The sequence below is a fragment of the Anolis sagrei genome, chromosome 3, assembly GCF_037176765.1.
Source record: "Anolis sagrei isolate rAnoSag1 chromosome 3, rAnoSag1.mat, whole genome shotgun sequence".
Lineage (NCBI taxonomy): Eukaryota > Metazoa > Chordata > Lepidosauria > Squamata > Dactyloidae > Anolis > Anolis sagrei.
In genome coordinates, this window is record NC_090023.1 from 189,887,783 (window position 1) to 189,903,633 (window position 15,851).

General features: G+C 41.2%; 1 protein-coding gene across 3 annotated transcripts in view; it reads right to left on the reverse strand.

Annotated features, from left to right (window-relative positions):
* Positions 1-5,507: 5,507 nt before the first annotated feature.
* Positions 5,508-15,851, reverse strand: part of INPP5A (inositol polyphosphate-5-phosphatase A) — a 343,269-nt gene continuing 332,925 nt past the window's right edge. For 2 of the 3 annotated variants that reach the window (XM_067465755.1, XM_067465757.1), the window contains exons 14-16: positions 12,109-12,177; positions 8,639-8,675; positions 5,508-8,367 (exon numbers count right to left, since the gene is read on the reverse strand). In XM_067465755.1, coding sequence (XP_067321856.1) covers positions 8,318-8,367; positions 8,639-8,675; positions 12,109-12,177 — 156 coding nt within the window. In that variant the 3' untranslated portion in view covers positions 5,508-8,317. Of the gene's footprint in view, positions 8,368-8,587; positions 8,676-12,108; positions 12,178-15,851 lie in introns of all 3 variants that reach the window. The other variant, XM_067465756.1, reaches the window with a different exon arrangement.

Genomic DNA, 15,851 nt, shown 5'->3' on the forward strand with positions numbered 1-15,851 from the left:
GCTTTGAACTTGCTTATCTGAGTCCACACTGCCATATATTCCAGTTCAAAGCAGATAATGTGGGGTGTTCTGTCTTGACATTCAGGGATATTGGGCTGTGTGGAAGGGCCCTAGGTTATATGGCTATGTGGAAGGGCCCTAAGAAGATCTGCCTTGGGAAATTTTGAGAATGATATGTTGTAAGGGTATGTGTTCTCCTGAACATGGGCAGAGTCCTTTGCTATCACCAGTTAACACAGCTCTATATCCCAGAATATCAAGGCAGAAAATCCCACAATATGTTCTGAACTGGATTATCTGAGTCCACACTCAGATAATGTGAGATTTTCTGTCTTAATATTCTGGGATATAGGGCTGTGTGTAAGGGCCCTTGGAAAGAAGAATTGGGAAGAAAATTATAATGGAGACCCCCTTTTCCCATAACTTTTTCAGGAGTGAATTTCCCTTCCTAGGGATAGATTTCTCTCACTTCCTGTTGTCTTCTCTCATTCTTAACTATGAGCCATTTTGTAAGTTGGATGTTTGTAACTTGGGGTCTGACTTTATATAGTTTTTTTAATGGACTAATTTGGAGAGAGAATGAAAGGAACAGGGGGGAAGCAACATATGAGTATGTTGCCCTCTAGATGTTGACTGATTGAACTTCCAGATGTTGACAGTCCTGGCTCACATAGGCAATGGTGAGGGAAACTGGAGTTACATGGCAGCAACTTCAATGGTGTGGGGAAATGAATTACATGGCAGCAACTTTCACTGGTAGTCTGTGGACTACCAGTGGTCCACAAGAACTAATATATGGTCTGCAGCCTCACATAGGTATTGGTAAGGGAAACTGGGTTACACCAGTGGTCCACAAGAACTAATATATGGTCCGCAGCCTCACATAGCCATTGGTGAGGGAAACTGGGTTACACCAGTAGTCCACAAGAACTAATATATGGTCCGCAGCCTCACATAGCCATTGGTGAGGGAAACTGGGTTACACCAGTGGTCCACAAGAACTAATGTATGGTCTGCAGCCTCACATAGCCATTAGTGAGGGAAACTGGGTTACACCAGTGGTCCACAAGTACTAAAATATGGTCCGCAGCCTCACATAACCAATGGTGAGGGAAACTGGGTTACAGGGCAGCAACGTCCACCGGTGGTCCATGAACCACCAGTGGTCCACAAGATCTAAAATATGGTCTGCGCCTCACATAGCCAATGGTAAGGGAAACCGAAGTTACACAGCAGCAATGTCCACTGGTGGTGCATAAACGACCAGTGGTCCACAAGAACTAAATTATGGTCCGCAGTCCCACATAGCCAATGGTGAGGGAAACCGAAGTTACATGACAGCAATGTCCACTGCTGGTCCATGAACCACCAGTGGTCCACAAGAACTAAAATATGGTCCGCAGCCCCACATAGCCAATGGTGAGGGAAACCAAAGTTACACAACAGCAACGTCCACTGGTGGTCCATGAACCACCAGTGGTCCACAAGAACTAAAATATAGTCCACAGCCTCACATAGCCAATGGTGAGGGAAACTGAAGTTAAACAGAAATAACTTGCACTGGTGGTCCATGAACTACCAGTGTCCACAAGAACTAAAATATGGTCTGCAGCCTCACATAGCCAATTGTGAGGGAAACAAGTTACATGACAGCAACTTCAAACTGTCATTTAAAGACAACTTTTGCCTTTCAATAACATCCTATAAAGCAGAACTGGGAACTGTGTGGTTCTTCAGATCTTGTTGGACTGCAACTCCCATATGCTTTACCCAAAATAGCTAATGGTGGCATTGTTAGGAGCTACAGCACAATACCTGCCTTAATCCCATTCCTTATGTAAAGATTTCCTTTACAGTCCTACACCTATATACTGAGACATAAATCCTATAGAGTTTAGTGAGACTGATGACTGGCCCTTCCACACAGCCATATATATTCCAGAATATCAAGGCAGAAAATCCCACAATATTTGCTTAGAACTGAGTTATCTGAGTCCACACTGCCATATAGCCCAGTTCAAAGCAGATGTTGTGGGATGTTATTCAGCTGTATGGAAGGGGCCTTAGAGCTCCTGCGCACAGCCCTATATCCCAGAATATTAAGGCAGAAAACCCCACAATGTCTAACTTGAAATGGGTTATCTGATTCCACACTCAGATAGTGTGGGATTTTCTGCCTTGATATCCTGGGATATAGGGCTGTGTGGAAGGGTCCTTGGTTGTATGTTGACTCAGCATTTGAGTCTAATCTAGTTTGGGACTGACCACTAGGCCAAGGTTTGGTTATTTAGATCTTCAGACTCCTCTTCTTTCTCAGGAGTGTATTTCTAAAACTGATCTTCCTTCCTTCATTACCATTCATGACCATTGACGCCGGTGGGAACTGGACTGCATCCAAGGTACATTTGTGATTGTTTTGCTAATTTGGACATCCCTTTGCTAGAGAGGGAAATTTTTCTAGGCCAGAGACAGGTCAGTTCAGAGTTGGTTCATACCATAATTGGATGGAAGAGTTTTTTAAGAGCAAAAAAGAGTGATACACTCACAAAGATTTTGTTTGTCAGACATATTAAAATATTCCAGGCATGTGTCACTTCCTATGGATGAAATAACCCCTTCTTCACCCACAACAGTTTCATGTGTACTGTTAACAAGTCAGCCAAGTCAGAAGCAAAGCATTGAGAAGTTATGTCCTGGGCCAGGTCCTATTCAACATCTTTCTTAATGACTTAGATGAAGGGTTAGACGCCACGATCATCAAGTTTGCAGACGACACCAAATTGGGAGGGATAGCCAATACTCCAGAAGGCAGGAGAATTCAAAACAATCTTAACAGATTAAAGATATGGGCCAAAACTAACAAAATGAAGTTCAACAGTGACAAATGCAAGATACTCCACTTAGGCAGAAAAAAATGAAATTCAAAAAGATGCACCCCAATTTGGAGATATTTATATGGGGGAAAGTTTGGATCTAGAATGCCATATAATCCAGATTATTAAAGCATCTTATTTACATTATCTGCTTTGAACTGGGTTATATAAGTCTACACTGCCATATAATCCAGTTCAAACAGATAATAATAATAATAATAATAATAATAATAATAATAATACTTTATTTATACTCTGCCACCATCTCCCCAAGAGACTCGGAGCGGCTTACATGAGGCCAAGCCCAATAACACAACAATAAAACAGAAAAGCAATAAACAAAACAATACAATGCAATGCAAATTAATATAAATCACATATAACAATAACACACAAGGATTTAAAACCTATGGCCAGACCAAATGTAATAATTTAAATAATAATAATAATAATAATTTAAATAATAATAATAATAATAATAATAATAATATAATCTGGATTTTATATGACATTGTAGATGAAGCCCTAGAATGGAAGAAATACAGTATTGCACTTTTTTATGCAGACAGAACGAAATTTTCTGTGTGGAAATTGCACTTATGTGTAGATTTTTGTGAAAACCACCCACATTTCTTTCTCCATTAAAGTATTATTTCATATGCTGTGATGTTCAAATGCTAATGGAAATTGAGTTGAAAACTTTCTCCTCTAACATTCTCTGTGACAAGAATTCCCAGTTGTTGAGGATGTCTGTTTTTCGGTCGGGAAACTAAGGAGTGTGGATATTCTGTCCATCCTTAGTGAGAGGAGTGAGTCTCCAAAAACATCTTCGAACCTGGGGCAGAGAATCCAAGTGGTGTTGATCACAGTGGTAAAAACAATAATAAATCAAGGCTGGCATCTTGTAAGTCAACTACTATGTCATATATTAAGCTTAACTGCTTCCTATTCATGTTTACAACTGAAATACCATTACCACAATCATAAATGACCATAAAACTCACCTTAAAATCCACCCAGCTGCATGGGATGGAGTTCTGAGACAGGATCTAAGTGAAACACAACTACTAACAATATTCTTTCCCCTTAAAAACTGCTATCTAAAGCAAGCTGCTTCTTTCTATAGGAATAAGATATCAAACAGAATTTTAGCAGTAGTCCAGCCAGGCCTCCTCTTGAACACATATGTTGAGAAAACTTTTACAGATGTTAATGTTAGGCAGCAAGACTTATATATTTGGTTAGCATTGCTAGTAAATAGGACTATGTGATGTGGTGTGGAGTGCATCTTAGGCTGGAGCTACACTGCCATATAATTCAGATTATTAAAGCAGATAATCTACATTATCTGCTCAGAACTGGGTTATATGAATCTACACTGCCATATAACCCAGATTATTAAAGCAGATAAACTACATTGAGCTAGTAATTTTAATTTAAACCATTTAAAGTGAATATTGTATGTTTTGTGGCACTGGGTTGGTGCCATTTGTAAACCGCCTTGAGTCCCCCTCGGGGTATAGAATGGCGGGATATAAATAAAGTAAACAAATAAATAAGGCAAATATTTATTATTTATTTCCTATATTTATATCCCACTCTTTTCACCCCCGAGGGGGGACTTAGGGCAGCCTCACAAAGCACCATACAGTGGCAACATCATAAAACCATCAACAGCACATTAAAAAAAATAAAAATATTACAACAATAGTTAAAACAATTGATTAATGTACGCCTATTAAAAATCAGAATCCAAAATCCAGTCTGGGTCAAATCATTGCCATAAGTGTTAAAATCTTCTTCCAATTGCTGCTCACTGATCGAATGCTTGGTCCCACAGCCAGGTCTTGATTTTCCTTCTAAAAGACAGGAGGGAGGTGGTCACCCTGATGTCTCTGGGGAGAGCGTTCCACAGGTGAGGGGCCACTGATGAGAAGGCCCTGTCCCTTGTCCCCACCAGTTGCATTTGCGATGTCAGTGGGATCGAAAGCAGGGCTTCCCCAGATGATCTTAAGTTTCGTGATGGTTTATACCAGGAGATACCTGTCTTCACCTGCTGGCCCACAGAAAATCATAATCATATCTAAGAAACTAGAGTGGAGGTAGTCTATCCCATGCTATTTTCAAAATCTGGGACCCAAATAAACCCAGGACCAGGTCTAAAAACCAGACACCAAGAATTATATTTTGGTTGTGTTGTGCTATTGGAAAAAAATCTACATCGCCCTATATGACAGGAATTGATCCCAGATTATCTGTTTGTCCCAGATTATCTGTCAGTGTAGACTCATATAATCCAGTTCAAAACAGATAATTTGGGATCAGATCCAAACTATGTTTAATTGGTTGAGACTCAATGATATTGCATTGAAAAATGATTGCAAAATGTGCTACAGCAGGATATCCTGCAGAAACAAAGTTTTTGCAGTTTAATGAATGTTTTTCCATGCTTTTAAGATAGAGCCAATTAGGAAGTGACATTTATAACTCAGGAATAAAAAGTGTGTTACATAGAGTATTCTAGATTCAGAAACTGGATTATATGCCAGTGGATCTTCCATACCTTCTGACACGTTTCGACTCCCAGGACTGAGAGGAAAAGGCAAACACACGCAGAGAAGAGAACGGCACCCATTTTCACCAGGATCGGTTTTATTGCTTGAGAACCAAAATGCTCATTTCCAAGTGAACACGCAAAAGGCAAACTTTTTCTCCCAAGACCCCTTTCCTTTTGTAAAATCTCTGAGGGGTGAGTAGACATCATTTCAAGGCTTCTCCCAGGTGCATCAACACTGTAGATTTAATGCAGCTTGACACCACTTTCCCTGTCATGGCTCAGTGCTATGGAGTCCTGGGAGTTGTAGTTTTGTAAGGTCTTGAGCCTTCTCCACTGGAGTGCTGGTACCTCACCAAACTGCAATTTGGTGGATTCCATAACCATTGCAGTTAAAGAGGTGTCAGACTGCATTATTTCTACAGATGAGCCCCCAGTCTCTATGGTTCAGACTAAAATCCAGAGCGGACTCACAGTCCCATCGATTACCAAATCGTTGGGAGTTCCTCAAATTATTACATTTTTTTAAAAAAAAAACCTTTCCACAAACATGGTTCCATCCCTTGGCTCCTGAAGCCCATAGTGTTTTTCAATCAATAATCAATAAAACCCTCCGTATTTGTGTTTCATCATCAACAACACACTTTTTAATGCTTCAGGGGTTGTTGGTTCTGGAGGGAGGTTTTTTTTTGTTTAAAATGTTGGAAAGGGAAAACTCCCAATTAGGCATCCAGATTTACAAACCACTGGATTCCCTCCTTCCAATGTTGAAGCTACTGCCAAAATGTGCCACTGACACGGGACTTTTCTCTCTCTGGGACCCCATTCCGTGTTCAGATGGACGTTGTTGTTTTCATGGCACCCAAATCTGCTGCTGAAATAAGTGACTGCAGAAGGCGAATGGGGTTCTGGTTGGGATATATACACCACGGACAGCGGGGCATGGGATCTTTATTTTGGAAACTACAGCTCCCAGAATACTGGTTGGGAATTCTGGGCGTTGCAGTCCCTGAAGGTAGCATTTCCAAATTTAAGGGTGGAAGCGGTCGCTTTGGCACTCGGGTTCTCACTGTCTTGGAAGCCCTGAATCTCCATTCCCACGTGTGCTCAGGCCCAAATCCTAGAAAACCATCTAGGGCCCCTTCGCAGTAGGGTGTGTTTAGTCTACACTGTAGAAGGAATGCAGTTTGACACCACTTGCACTGCCCTGGCTCAATGCTCTGGAATCCTGGAACTTGTAGTTTGACAAGGCCTTTCATGTTCTTTGCCAAAGAGCACGGGTGCCTCACCAAACTACAAACCTCATTATTCCATAGCATACAACAAAAGCAGTGTATTATGTATACAGTATAGCATAGTGCAATAACTACCCGCTATAGTACTATCATTCCACTTTTAATTGCTTTGATGGAGTCTTGGGATTGATAATTTGGGGAGGGATGTTAATGTCCCGATGCACCAGATCCCTATTTGATATTGGAAACGAAGCAGGACCATCCTTGGATAGCACTTGGATGGAAGACCACCAACAAATACCAAGTGCGGAGGATGGACAAGCTACCTCTGAGTATTCCTTGCTTGTGAAAACCACATGAATACCACTGGATTGCCATAAATCAGCCCACCTGAAGGCACATACATTTACAATTCTCAGCTGGAGAGCTCTAGCACCTCGCCAAACTACAGATCTCAAGATTTCATAGCAGTTAAAAGTGGAATCAGAGCGCTATAAATGGATTAAGTGAAAAGACCTTGATCTTCAGTCATGTTGGCCTGGGCTGCATCTATACTGTAGAATAAATGCAGTTTGACGCCACTTGAACTGCCATGGTTCAATGATATGGAATCCTGGGAGTTGTCGTTTCACAAAGTCCTTAGGCTTTTGCTGCCTCACCAAAGAATAATTCCCACAAGTCCATAGCATTGAACCAAGTGGTGTCAAACTGCATTCACTCTGCAGTGTAAATACACCCAAGAAATGTGTAGGAACTGGGATGCAATGGAAAGTAAGCAGTGGTGGTAGTGGATACAAACAAGAATTTACCAGTGGGAGACTTTTCTCTTTTCGGAGCAGGAAAGACAAACGGCGTATCATTATAAATTATTTTCTATATCTGTGTATATATATAGAGATCTCTATACACACTCACATACAAATATATAAATATATACACGGATAGAAAGCAGCTGCGGTCGTGTGATTCAAAAAACCATGGAACATGGCAGTAGAGTACATAACATGGAAAAAATAATAAAACAAAAAAGTCTATAAAAATGACAAAAATAATAATTCAACCCCCCCTTCCCATGAACCATAAAACTCGGTCAACATACAAGTGATCACAGCGCAACTTCTATACAAGGCAATGTACAAAACGCGCAACTTGGCATGAAGCTGGAGAAAGGGGGACGAAAAGAGTCCTAAATCTCGAAGATTATATAGGCTTTCACATTGACAGACGAGTGAAGTCTCGAAAACAGAGAACTATAGGGTTTGGGGAGTGGCAGAGTATATATTTTTGGCAACCATAGAATATACGCATCTCCATATAAAAATAAAAAGTCCATATTGGATGTCACAAGATAGACGAGACGGTGAGGTATGAAAGTTTCTTTCTCTCTTCTTGTTTTCTTTTGTCTTCCTTTCCAGGGACCAAGTAGAAAATTCAAACAAAATAGCCCAGACGCAGAAAAATAGTGTATGATTAACAGCCTAAAAATTAATAATAATAACAACAATAATAACAGGAATAACAAGAACAGTGACAACAATAAAACCAACAACATGGCACGCAAGGATGCGACGGAGGACGAGGGTGGCGAAGCAAGAGAACAGACCACCAGGCCTTCATCTACTTCTTCCTCCTCTTCTTTTTCTTCCTCTTCCTCGCTATGAAGCACTTTCCCGGCAGATCTTTTCGTGGCGGAGGCACCTTTTCCCTGTTGCGGAATTGATTGCCAATGGTCAGTTAAGTTTATTTATTTAAAATATTTTTTTTAAAAAAAATAGAAAATTAAAAAAATATTTAAAAAAGGAAGGAGGAGAAGGGAAGGAAGGGTGGGGAAAGCCCCAAAAGGAGGTGAGTGGGAGTGGAGGAAATAGGGAAGGGAAGGAGAAGGAAGGAAGGAAGAAGCAAAAAATTCCAATTGTGATATTTACCACCACATCACTGCACGAGACAACACTTGTGTACATTGGCAATAGGTTTACCTGCCCCCGCGGCTATTCGGAAGGACAGGAACACGGGCTGCAAAAGAGAAAGGAAGGAGGGAAGAAAGGATGAGAGGAAAGGTGGTTAGAAAGTTGACCCTATCCCAGGCATCATTAACTCTTCTCTCCAAGCCCAGGAAACTGAGGAGGGGGACAGATCTGATGTTAAGCCCTCAAATATCCAATTGCCTTCCTCTGCAAAAAAAAAAAGGGGAAACAGTAGGACATCCCAGACAAAGTCCCTCTGTTTTTCTTAAATCCCAGCAGTCCCGGGGTTTAAATCTATGGCTGGATCTACACTCTCATATAGTTTTAACCACATGCAAAACGTGGACTATCTACAGATGTCACATGAAACTCCTGGAACTATTCCATCAGCGTTGCCTCCGAAAGATACTGCAAATCTCTTGGGAAGACAGGTGGACAAACGTCAGCGTGCTGGAAGAAGCAAAGACCACCAGCACTGAAGCGATGGTCCTCCGCCATCAACTTCGTTGGACCGTTGTCCGAATGCCTGATCACCAAAGCAGCTACTCTACTCCAAACTCAAGAACGGGAAACTGAATGTTGGTGGACAGAAGAAGATATTCAAATATGGGTTCGAAGCCAACCTTAAAAACTCTGGCATAGACACCGAGACCTGGGAAGCCCTGGGCCTTGAGCGCTCCAACTGGAGGTCAGCTGTGACCAGCAGTGCTGTAGAATTTGAAGAGGCACGAATGGAGGGTGAAAGAGAGAAACGTGCCAAGTGGAAGGCGCATCAAGCCAACTATGACTGGGACCGCCTTCCACCTGGAAACCAATGCCATCACTGCGGGAGAACATGCAGGTCAAGAATTGGGCTCCACAGCCACCTATGTATCCACCGCCAAGACACATCACTTGGAGGACCATCGTCCTCGGACTATGAGGGATTGCCTAAGTAAGTAGCTAAGTTAGTATATGGATCTACTATGAGTCTAATATGAGTCGCCCGTAAGGGTCGCCCGTAAGGGCTGAGAATGGCGGTCAATAAGTGCATCTAATAAATAAATAAATCTACAGCCTCAGCTACATGGCCATATAAAATCCACATTATCTCCTTTCAACTGGAATATATGACAGTGTAGATACAGCCTACATCGAGCATATAATGTAGCTCAAGCTGCATTATATGGCAGTGTAGATCCAGCCTTACTCGCAAAGAAGCCGGCCTTAGGCCCCTTTTATGCTGCCATATAATCCACACCATAAAAGCATATAATCCAGTCTAGACTGCCATATATTCACATTCAAAGCAGATAATCTGGATTTTATATGGCAGTGTAGGAGGAGCTTAGACTACAGGGAAGAGTTTGGTTTGCCCAGGGATAGCAGGTTCAAGCCTTTCCACTATCTAGGGCTTCAACATATTGTTATTAAAAAGGGTATTTCGATTTTGCCATTTTATATAAGGGACACTGTTTTACTATACTTTTGCATATAATGGACATGAGCATTCATGGTTCCGATATTCATGGGGATACTTGAAGCAGTCCCCAGCGGACATCAAGGATTCACTGTAAACAGGTATATATACATATAAATATTGTGTTGTTGAAGGCTTTCATGGCTGGAATCACTGGGTTGCTGTGTGTTTTCCAGGCTGTATGGCCATATTCCAGAGGCATTCTCTACTGACATTTTGCTTGCATCTATGGTGGGCATCATCAGAGGTTGAGAGGTCTATTGGAAACTAGGCAAGTTGGGTTTATATCTCTGTATAATGTACAGGGTGGGAGAAAGAACTCTTGTCTGCCTGAGTCAAGTGCGAATGTTACAATTGGCCACCTTGATTAGCACTTAATGGCTCTGCATTTTCAAAGCCTGGCTGGTTGCTGCCTGGGGAATCCTTTGTTGGGAGGTGCTAGCTGGCCCTGATTGATTCTTGTCTGGAATTCACCTGTTTTTGGAGTGTTGTTCTTTATTTACTGTCCTGATATTAGAGTTTTGTTAAATACTAGTGGCCAGATTTTGTTCATTTTCATGGTTTCCGCCTTTCTGTTGAAATTGTCCACATGCTTGTGGATTTCAATGGCTTCTCTGTATAGCCTGACATGGGAGTTGTTAGAATAGTCCAGTATTTCTGTGTTCTCAAATAATCTGTCCAAGTTGGTTCATCAGGTCCTCTGCTATAGCTGATTTCTCTGGCTGACAACCTCTGAGGATGCCTACCATAGATGTGGGCGAAACATAAGGAGAGAATGCCTCTGGAACATGGACATACAGCTGGAAAATTCACAGCAACCTTCAAATAAATATTGTTTGAACATGTGTTTTGCAAGATACAGTTCTGCCTCGCCTGTGACTTTGATGGAAAATATTTTTGGTGACAGCTCCCAGAATTCCCCAGCCGTTAATGGTCTACAGTCTAATGGGGAGAAGGTTTGTTCAGGAATTAAGGGAGGGATGACCTTGCAAGCATTTCAACCATCCACACATATATATTTAAAAATAGTCCAAAAGTAAACATTGATTTTGTGATTTCATGTAAGGGACACTATTTTTCTATGCCACGGGACTTGAGCTTCAATAGATTTTGATATCTCAGAGTCCTGGAACTCGATACAAAGGGTTCACTGTAAATACCTATCTATTCAAATCAATATTATTTGAACATGTGAAAAACCATGTTTCATAAGGTAAAGGTAAAGGTAGTCCCCTGACATTAAGTCCAGTCATGTCTGACTCTGGGGTGTGGTGCTCATCTCCATTTCTAAGCCGAAGAGCCAGCGTTGTCCGTAGACACCTCCAAGTTCATGTGGCCGGCATGACTGCATGGAGCGCCGTTACCTTCCTGCCGGAGCGGTACCTATTGATCTACTCACATTTGCATGTTTTCGAACTGCTAGGTTGGCAGAAGCTAGGGCTGACAGCGGAAGCTCACGAACTTGGTGAAAATCTTTGAAGCTTTGGACTACAACTCCCAGAATCCCCCAGCCGGTAATGGTCTGTGGACCAACATTTTATTATTTACCTATTTATTTAAAGCAGGGGTCCTCAAACTAAGGCCTGGGGGCCGGATATGGCCCTTCAAGGTCATTTACTCGGCCCTCACTCAGGATCAACCAAAGTCTGAAATTTAGACTTGAAAGCACACAACAACAACAACAATCCTATCTCATCAGCCATAAGCAGGCCCACACTTCCCACTGAAATACTAATACGTTTATATTTGTTAAAACTGTTCCTCATTTTAATTATTGTATTGTTTTTAAGTGTTTTTTGCACTATGAATAAGATATGTGCAATGTGCATAGGAATTCATTGTTTTCACCTCCCTTCCAGTTTCTGAATATACTATCCAAATAAGCAAAGCTCGACGCAGGAGACCTTGGGATGTAAAAGTCCTCTTACCTCCAGACAAATCTCACTACTATTCATGTTCTCATTATATTCTCAGTGTAGACCCATATAATGCAGATCATGCTCAGCACTGAATTCAAGTTTACCTTGTGGTCCCCCATGCAGACGTTTGGTCCAATGTGGTCATATACCACTTGCCTCTCTTCATTTTCTGACTAGGGAGGAAAAAACAAAACAAAACATAGAAACAGATTCAAGTCACTTCTCATGTTCTTTTCAAGGTGTCTGTGCTGAAGTCAAAGGAACCGGCATGGAAGTGAAACAACAGCAGAAGAAGGGAGGATATACCAGGTTTCTTAAAGGATATACCAGTCTAGCACATCATCATTTGGCTTAAAATATTATTACTTGGGGAAAATTTGCTGGGCGGGTCTTAACTTAATCTACTATCAATCAATCAATCAATCAATCAATCAATCAATTAATGCTCTGTTTGTTTTGAGTGACATCATAACTCAAAAACCACTGGACCAATTGTCACCACATTTGGCCGCAAGACACTTACTAACCCATTTTGTCATTTGGAAGTTGTAGTTGCTGGGATTTATAGTTCATCTACAATCAAAGAGCATTCTGAACTCTACTAACAATGGAATTGGCACACAAGACTCCCATGACCAACAGAAAACACTATAATGTTTTGGTGGGCATTGACCTTGAGTTTTGGAGTTGTAGTTCACCTACATCCAGAGAGTACTGTGGACTCAAACAATGATGGATCCAGACCAAACTTGGCATGAATATTCCATATGACCAAATATGAACACAGATGGAGTTCGGGAGAAATAGACCTTGACATTTGGGAGTTGTAGTTAGTGGGATTTATAGTTCACCTACAATCAAAGAATATTCTGAGCCCCGCCAATGATAGAATTAGGCCAAACTTCCCACACAGAACCCCCATGACCAACAAAAAATACTGTGTTTTCTGGTGGTCTTTGGAGACCCTTCTGACCCCCCCTCGTGACCCCCCAGGGGTCCCAATCCCCGAGTTGAGAAATGCTGCCTTAAGGCCATCCAGTCCAACTCCCTTCACCAGGGCAAGAAAACATAATCAAAGATAGATATGATTCACATACACATAAATATAGTATTATATTTTATAGTATTATAGATTTGAAAGGGACCCCTAAAGAAGGGCAATTATATGTTGAATGTTCTAGAGTAGGCAAACTAGACAATCTCTACATCAAAACTCACAAAGAAACAACAAGAAGTACTGATTACTCACAAGCATAAAGAAATTACATATATTAGAAACCAACACTTTTTCATTATTTTATTTTCCAGATCACCAGACTGGTTCACAGCAATGCGTGGCAGGGAATGGCTAGTGCCATATAAAATCCAGATTATCTGCTTTGATAATCTGGATAATCTTGCAGTGTGAAACGGCCCTATGGCAATTAAAAGTACAGAAGATATTTCGTCTTTGAAATCTCACTATCCTATCTTCTCCCAAAGCCAAACACATTTCACTGTCACTTACTTTAGCAGAATATTTACTCCCATTAAAAATCACTGAAGTTAAAAATCACAATGATTACATCCAGAGTCAAAAGCATTTGCATCGATATCAGTAACAGCAGTTAATGCATCTCACATAGAGATATGTCAATAGATTGAAGCTACCAATCGATCTACTTAGGTTTTCACTGACCAATTCATTATCCAATTATAATAACCAGGGTTTTATTGAAGGCAAATCTTCCGCATTAACTGCAAGCAGATTTCTTTCCCACATTCCTATGCATACTTCTAATTGCCCTGGCTTGGCCATGTGGTGATTCTTTGCCTTCTCTCTGCCTTTGTCTCCCTTCCAGTGAGGACGCATTTTGCCTTTCTCCAGGCAAAATGTAACTGCATGGATATTTTGACTTTTTATCCTTTTACTTTCCTTAAGTAAAAGGATAAAGATGAGCTTAATAAGCTAGTCAGCTCCAAGACCTTTTCTATCTAGAATGGATTTCTTTTTTACTTCAATAAACATTTTGAACCTAAAGTTCTGTCTCTGTAATCCTGTACCATCCTACTGAATGGAAGCTAATCCTGACTCATCACACATAAGTTTCTGCTAGTTACGAAGTCTGCGTCTAGCACTCTGCTATATTTATGGTGGAATCACCCCAAGTGAGGGTTATGTTAGAGCTCTGATTCCTAACAAAAGTAGATAATCCACATTATCTGCTTTGACCTGGATTATACGAGTCTGAACTGCAATTTAATCCAGTACAATCTGGGGCCTAAGAGAGTTGGAGGACCAACATTTGAGAAAGGCTGGGGCCCCTTCCACACAGCTGAATAAATCCACATTGAATTGGATTATATGGTAGTGTGGACTCAGATAACCCAGTTCAAAGCAGATATTGTGGATTATCCTCCCTGATATTCTGTGCTGTATGGCTGTGTGGGCCTTGAATTAACATATCATATTCTGACCTCTGACTCATTTCTGGGACTTGTGATTCCTTTCAAAATCCTGCAAAATCTAGCTTCAAACGAACGGTAGCCAGATTGCTAACAGGAGCAGCGCTCAGGGAGCACACAACTACCCTGCTGCGGCAGCTCCACTGGCTGCCAGTCTGCTACCGGGCACAATTCAAAGTGCTGGCTTTAGCCTATACAGCCCTAAATGGTTCTGGCCCAATTTACCTGTCCGAACGCATCTCCCCTTATCAACCCACCAGGACTTTAAGATCAACAGCTCTCGATCCCACCTTCATCACAAGTACGTTTGGTGGGGACGAGAGACAGGGCCTTCTAAGTGGTGGCCCCTCGGCTATGGAACACCCTCCTTAGGGATATTAGATCGGCCCCTTCCCTTTCAGCATTCCAAAAAAAAGTCAAGACTTGGCTTTTTGAGCAAACGTTTGCAGATACAATAAAACAGACATAGAGGAAAAAACGGAACGACTGGACGACGCTATTGGATTATGTTTTTAACAAGGAGAATCAAACTGATACATGTTTTTGTTGATTATTTTATCTGGTTTTATATTTAATTAACTGTTTTTATCATATTTTATGTTTTTGATGTTGACTGTACACTGCCCTGAGTCACCTGCGGGCTGAGGGGGTGGTATATAAATATAGTACAGGGTTAGTCAAAATGAATAGGCCAATTCGGCTACAATTAATTTTCTTATCTATTCATTTTGACTAACCCTGTATATATATATATATTGTGCATAATGAGTACCTTAAAAACAAAAGAACCAAAGAACAAAATCACACCAAATTTGGCAACACAAGAAGTGACCATCACTCAGAAAATTATGATTTTGTCATTTGGGAATTGTAGTTGCTGGGATTTATTGTTCACCTGCAATCAAAGAGCATTCTGAACTCTATCAACAATGGAATTGAACCAAACTTGGCACACAGAACTCCAATGACCAACAGAAAATACTGGAAGGGTTTGGTGGGCATTGACCTTGAGTTGGGAGTTGTAGTTCACCTACATCCAGAGAGCACTGTGGACTCAAACAATGATGGATCTGGACCAAACTTGGCACAAATACGCAATATGCCCAAATATGAGCACAGATGGAGTTTGGGGGACATTGACATCTGAGAGTTGTAGTTATTGGGATTTATAGTTCACCTACAATGAGAGCATTCTGAACCCTACCAACGACAGAATTGGGGCAAACTTCCCACACAGAACCCCCATGACCAACAGAAAATACTTAAGGCCTTCCAATCCAACTCCCTTCATCGGGGCAAGAAAATGTCATCAAAGTCCTCCTGACAAAGAGCCATCCAGCCATAGATTAGATAGATAGATAGATAGATAGATAGATAGATAGATAGATAGATATGATTCACA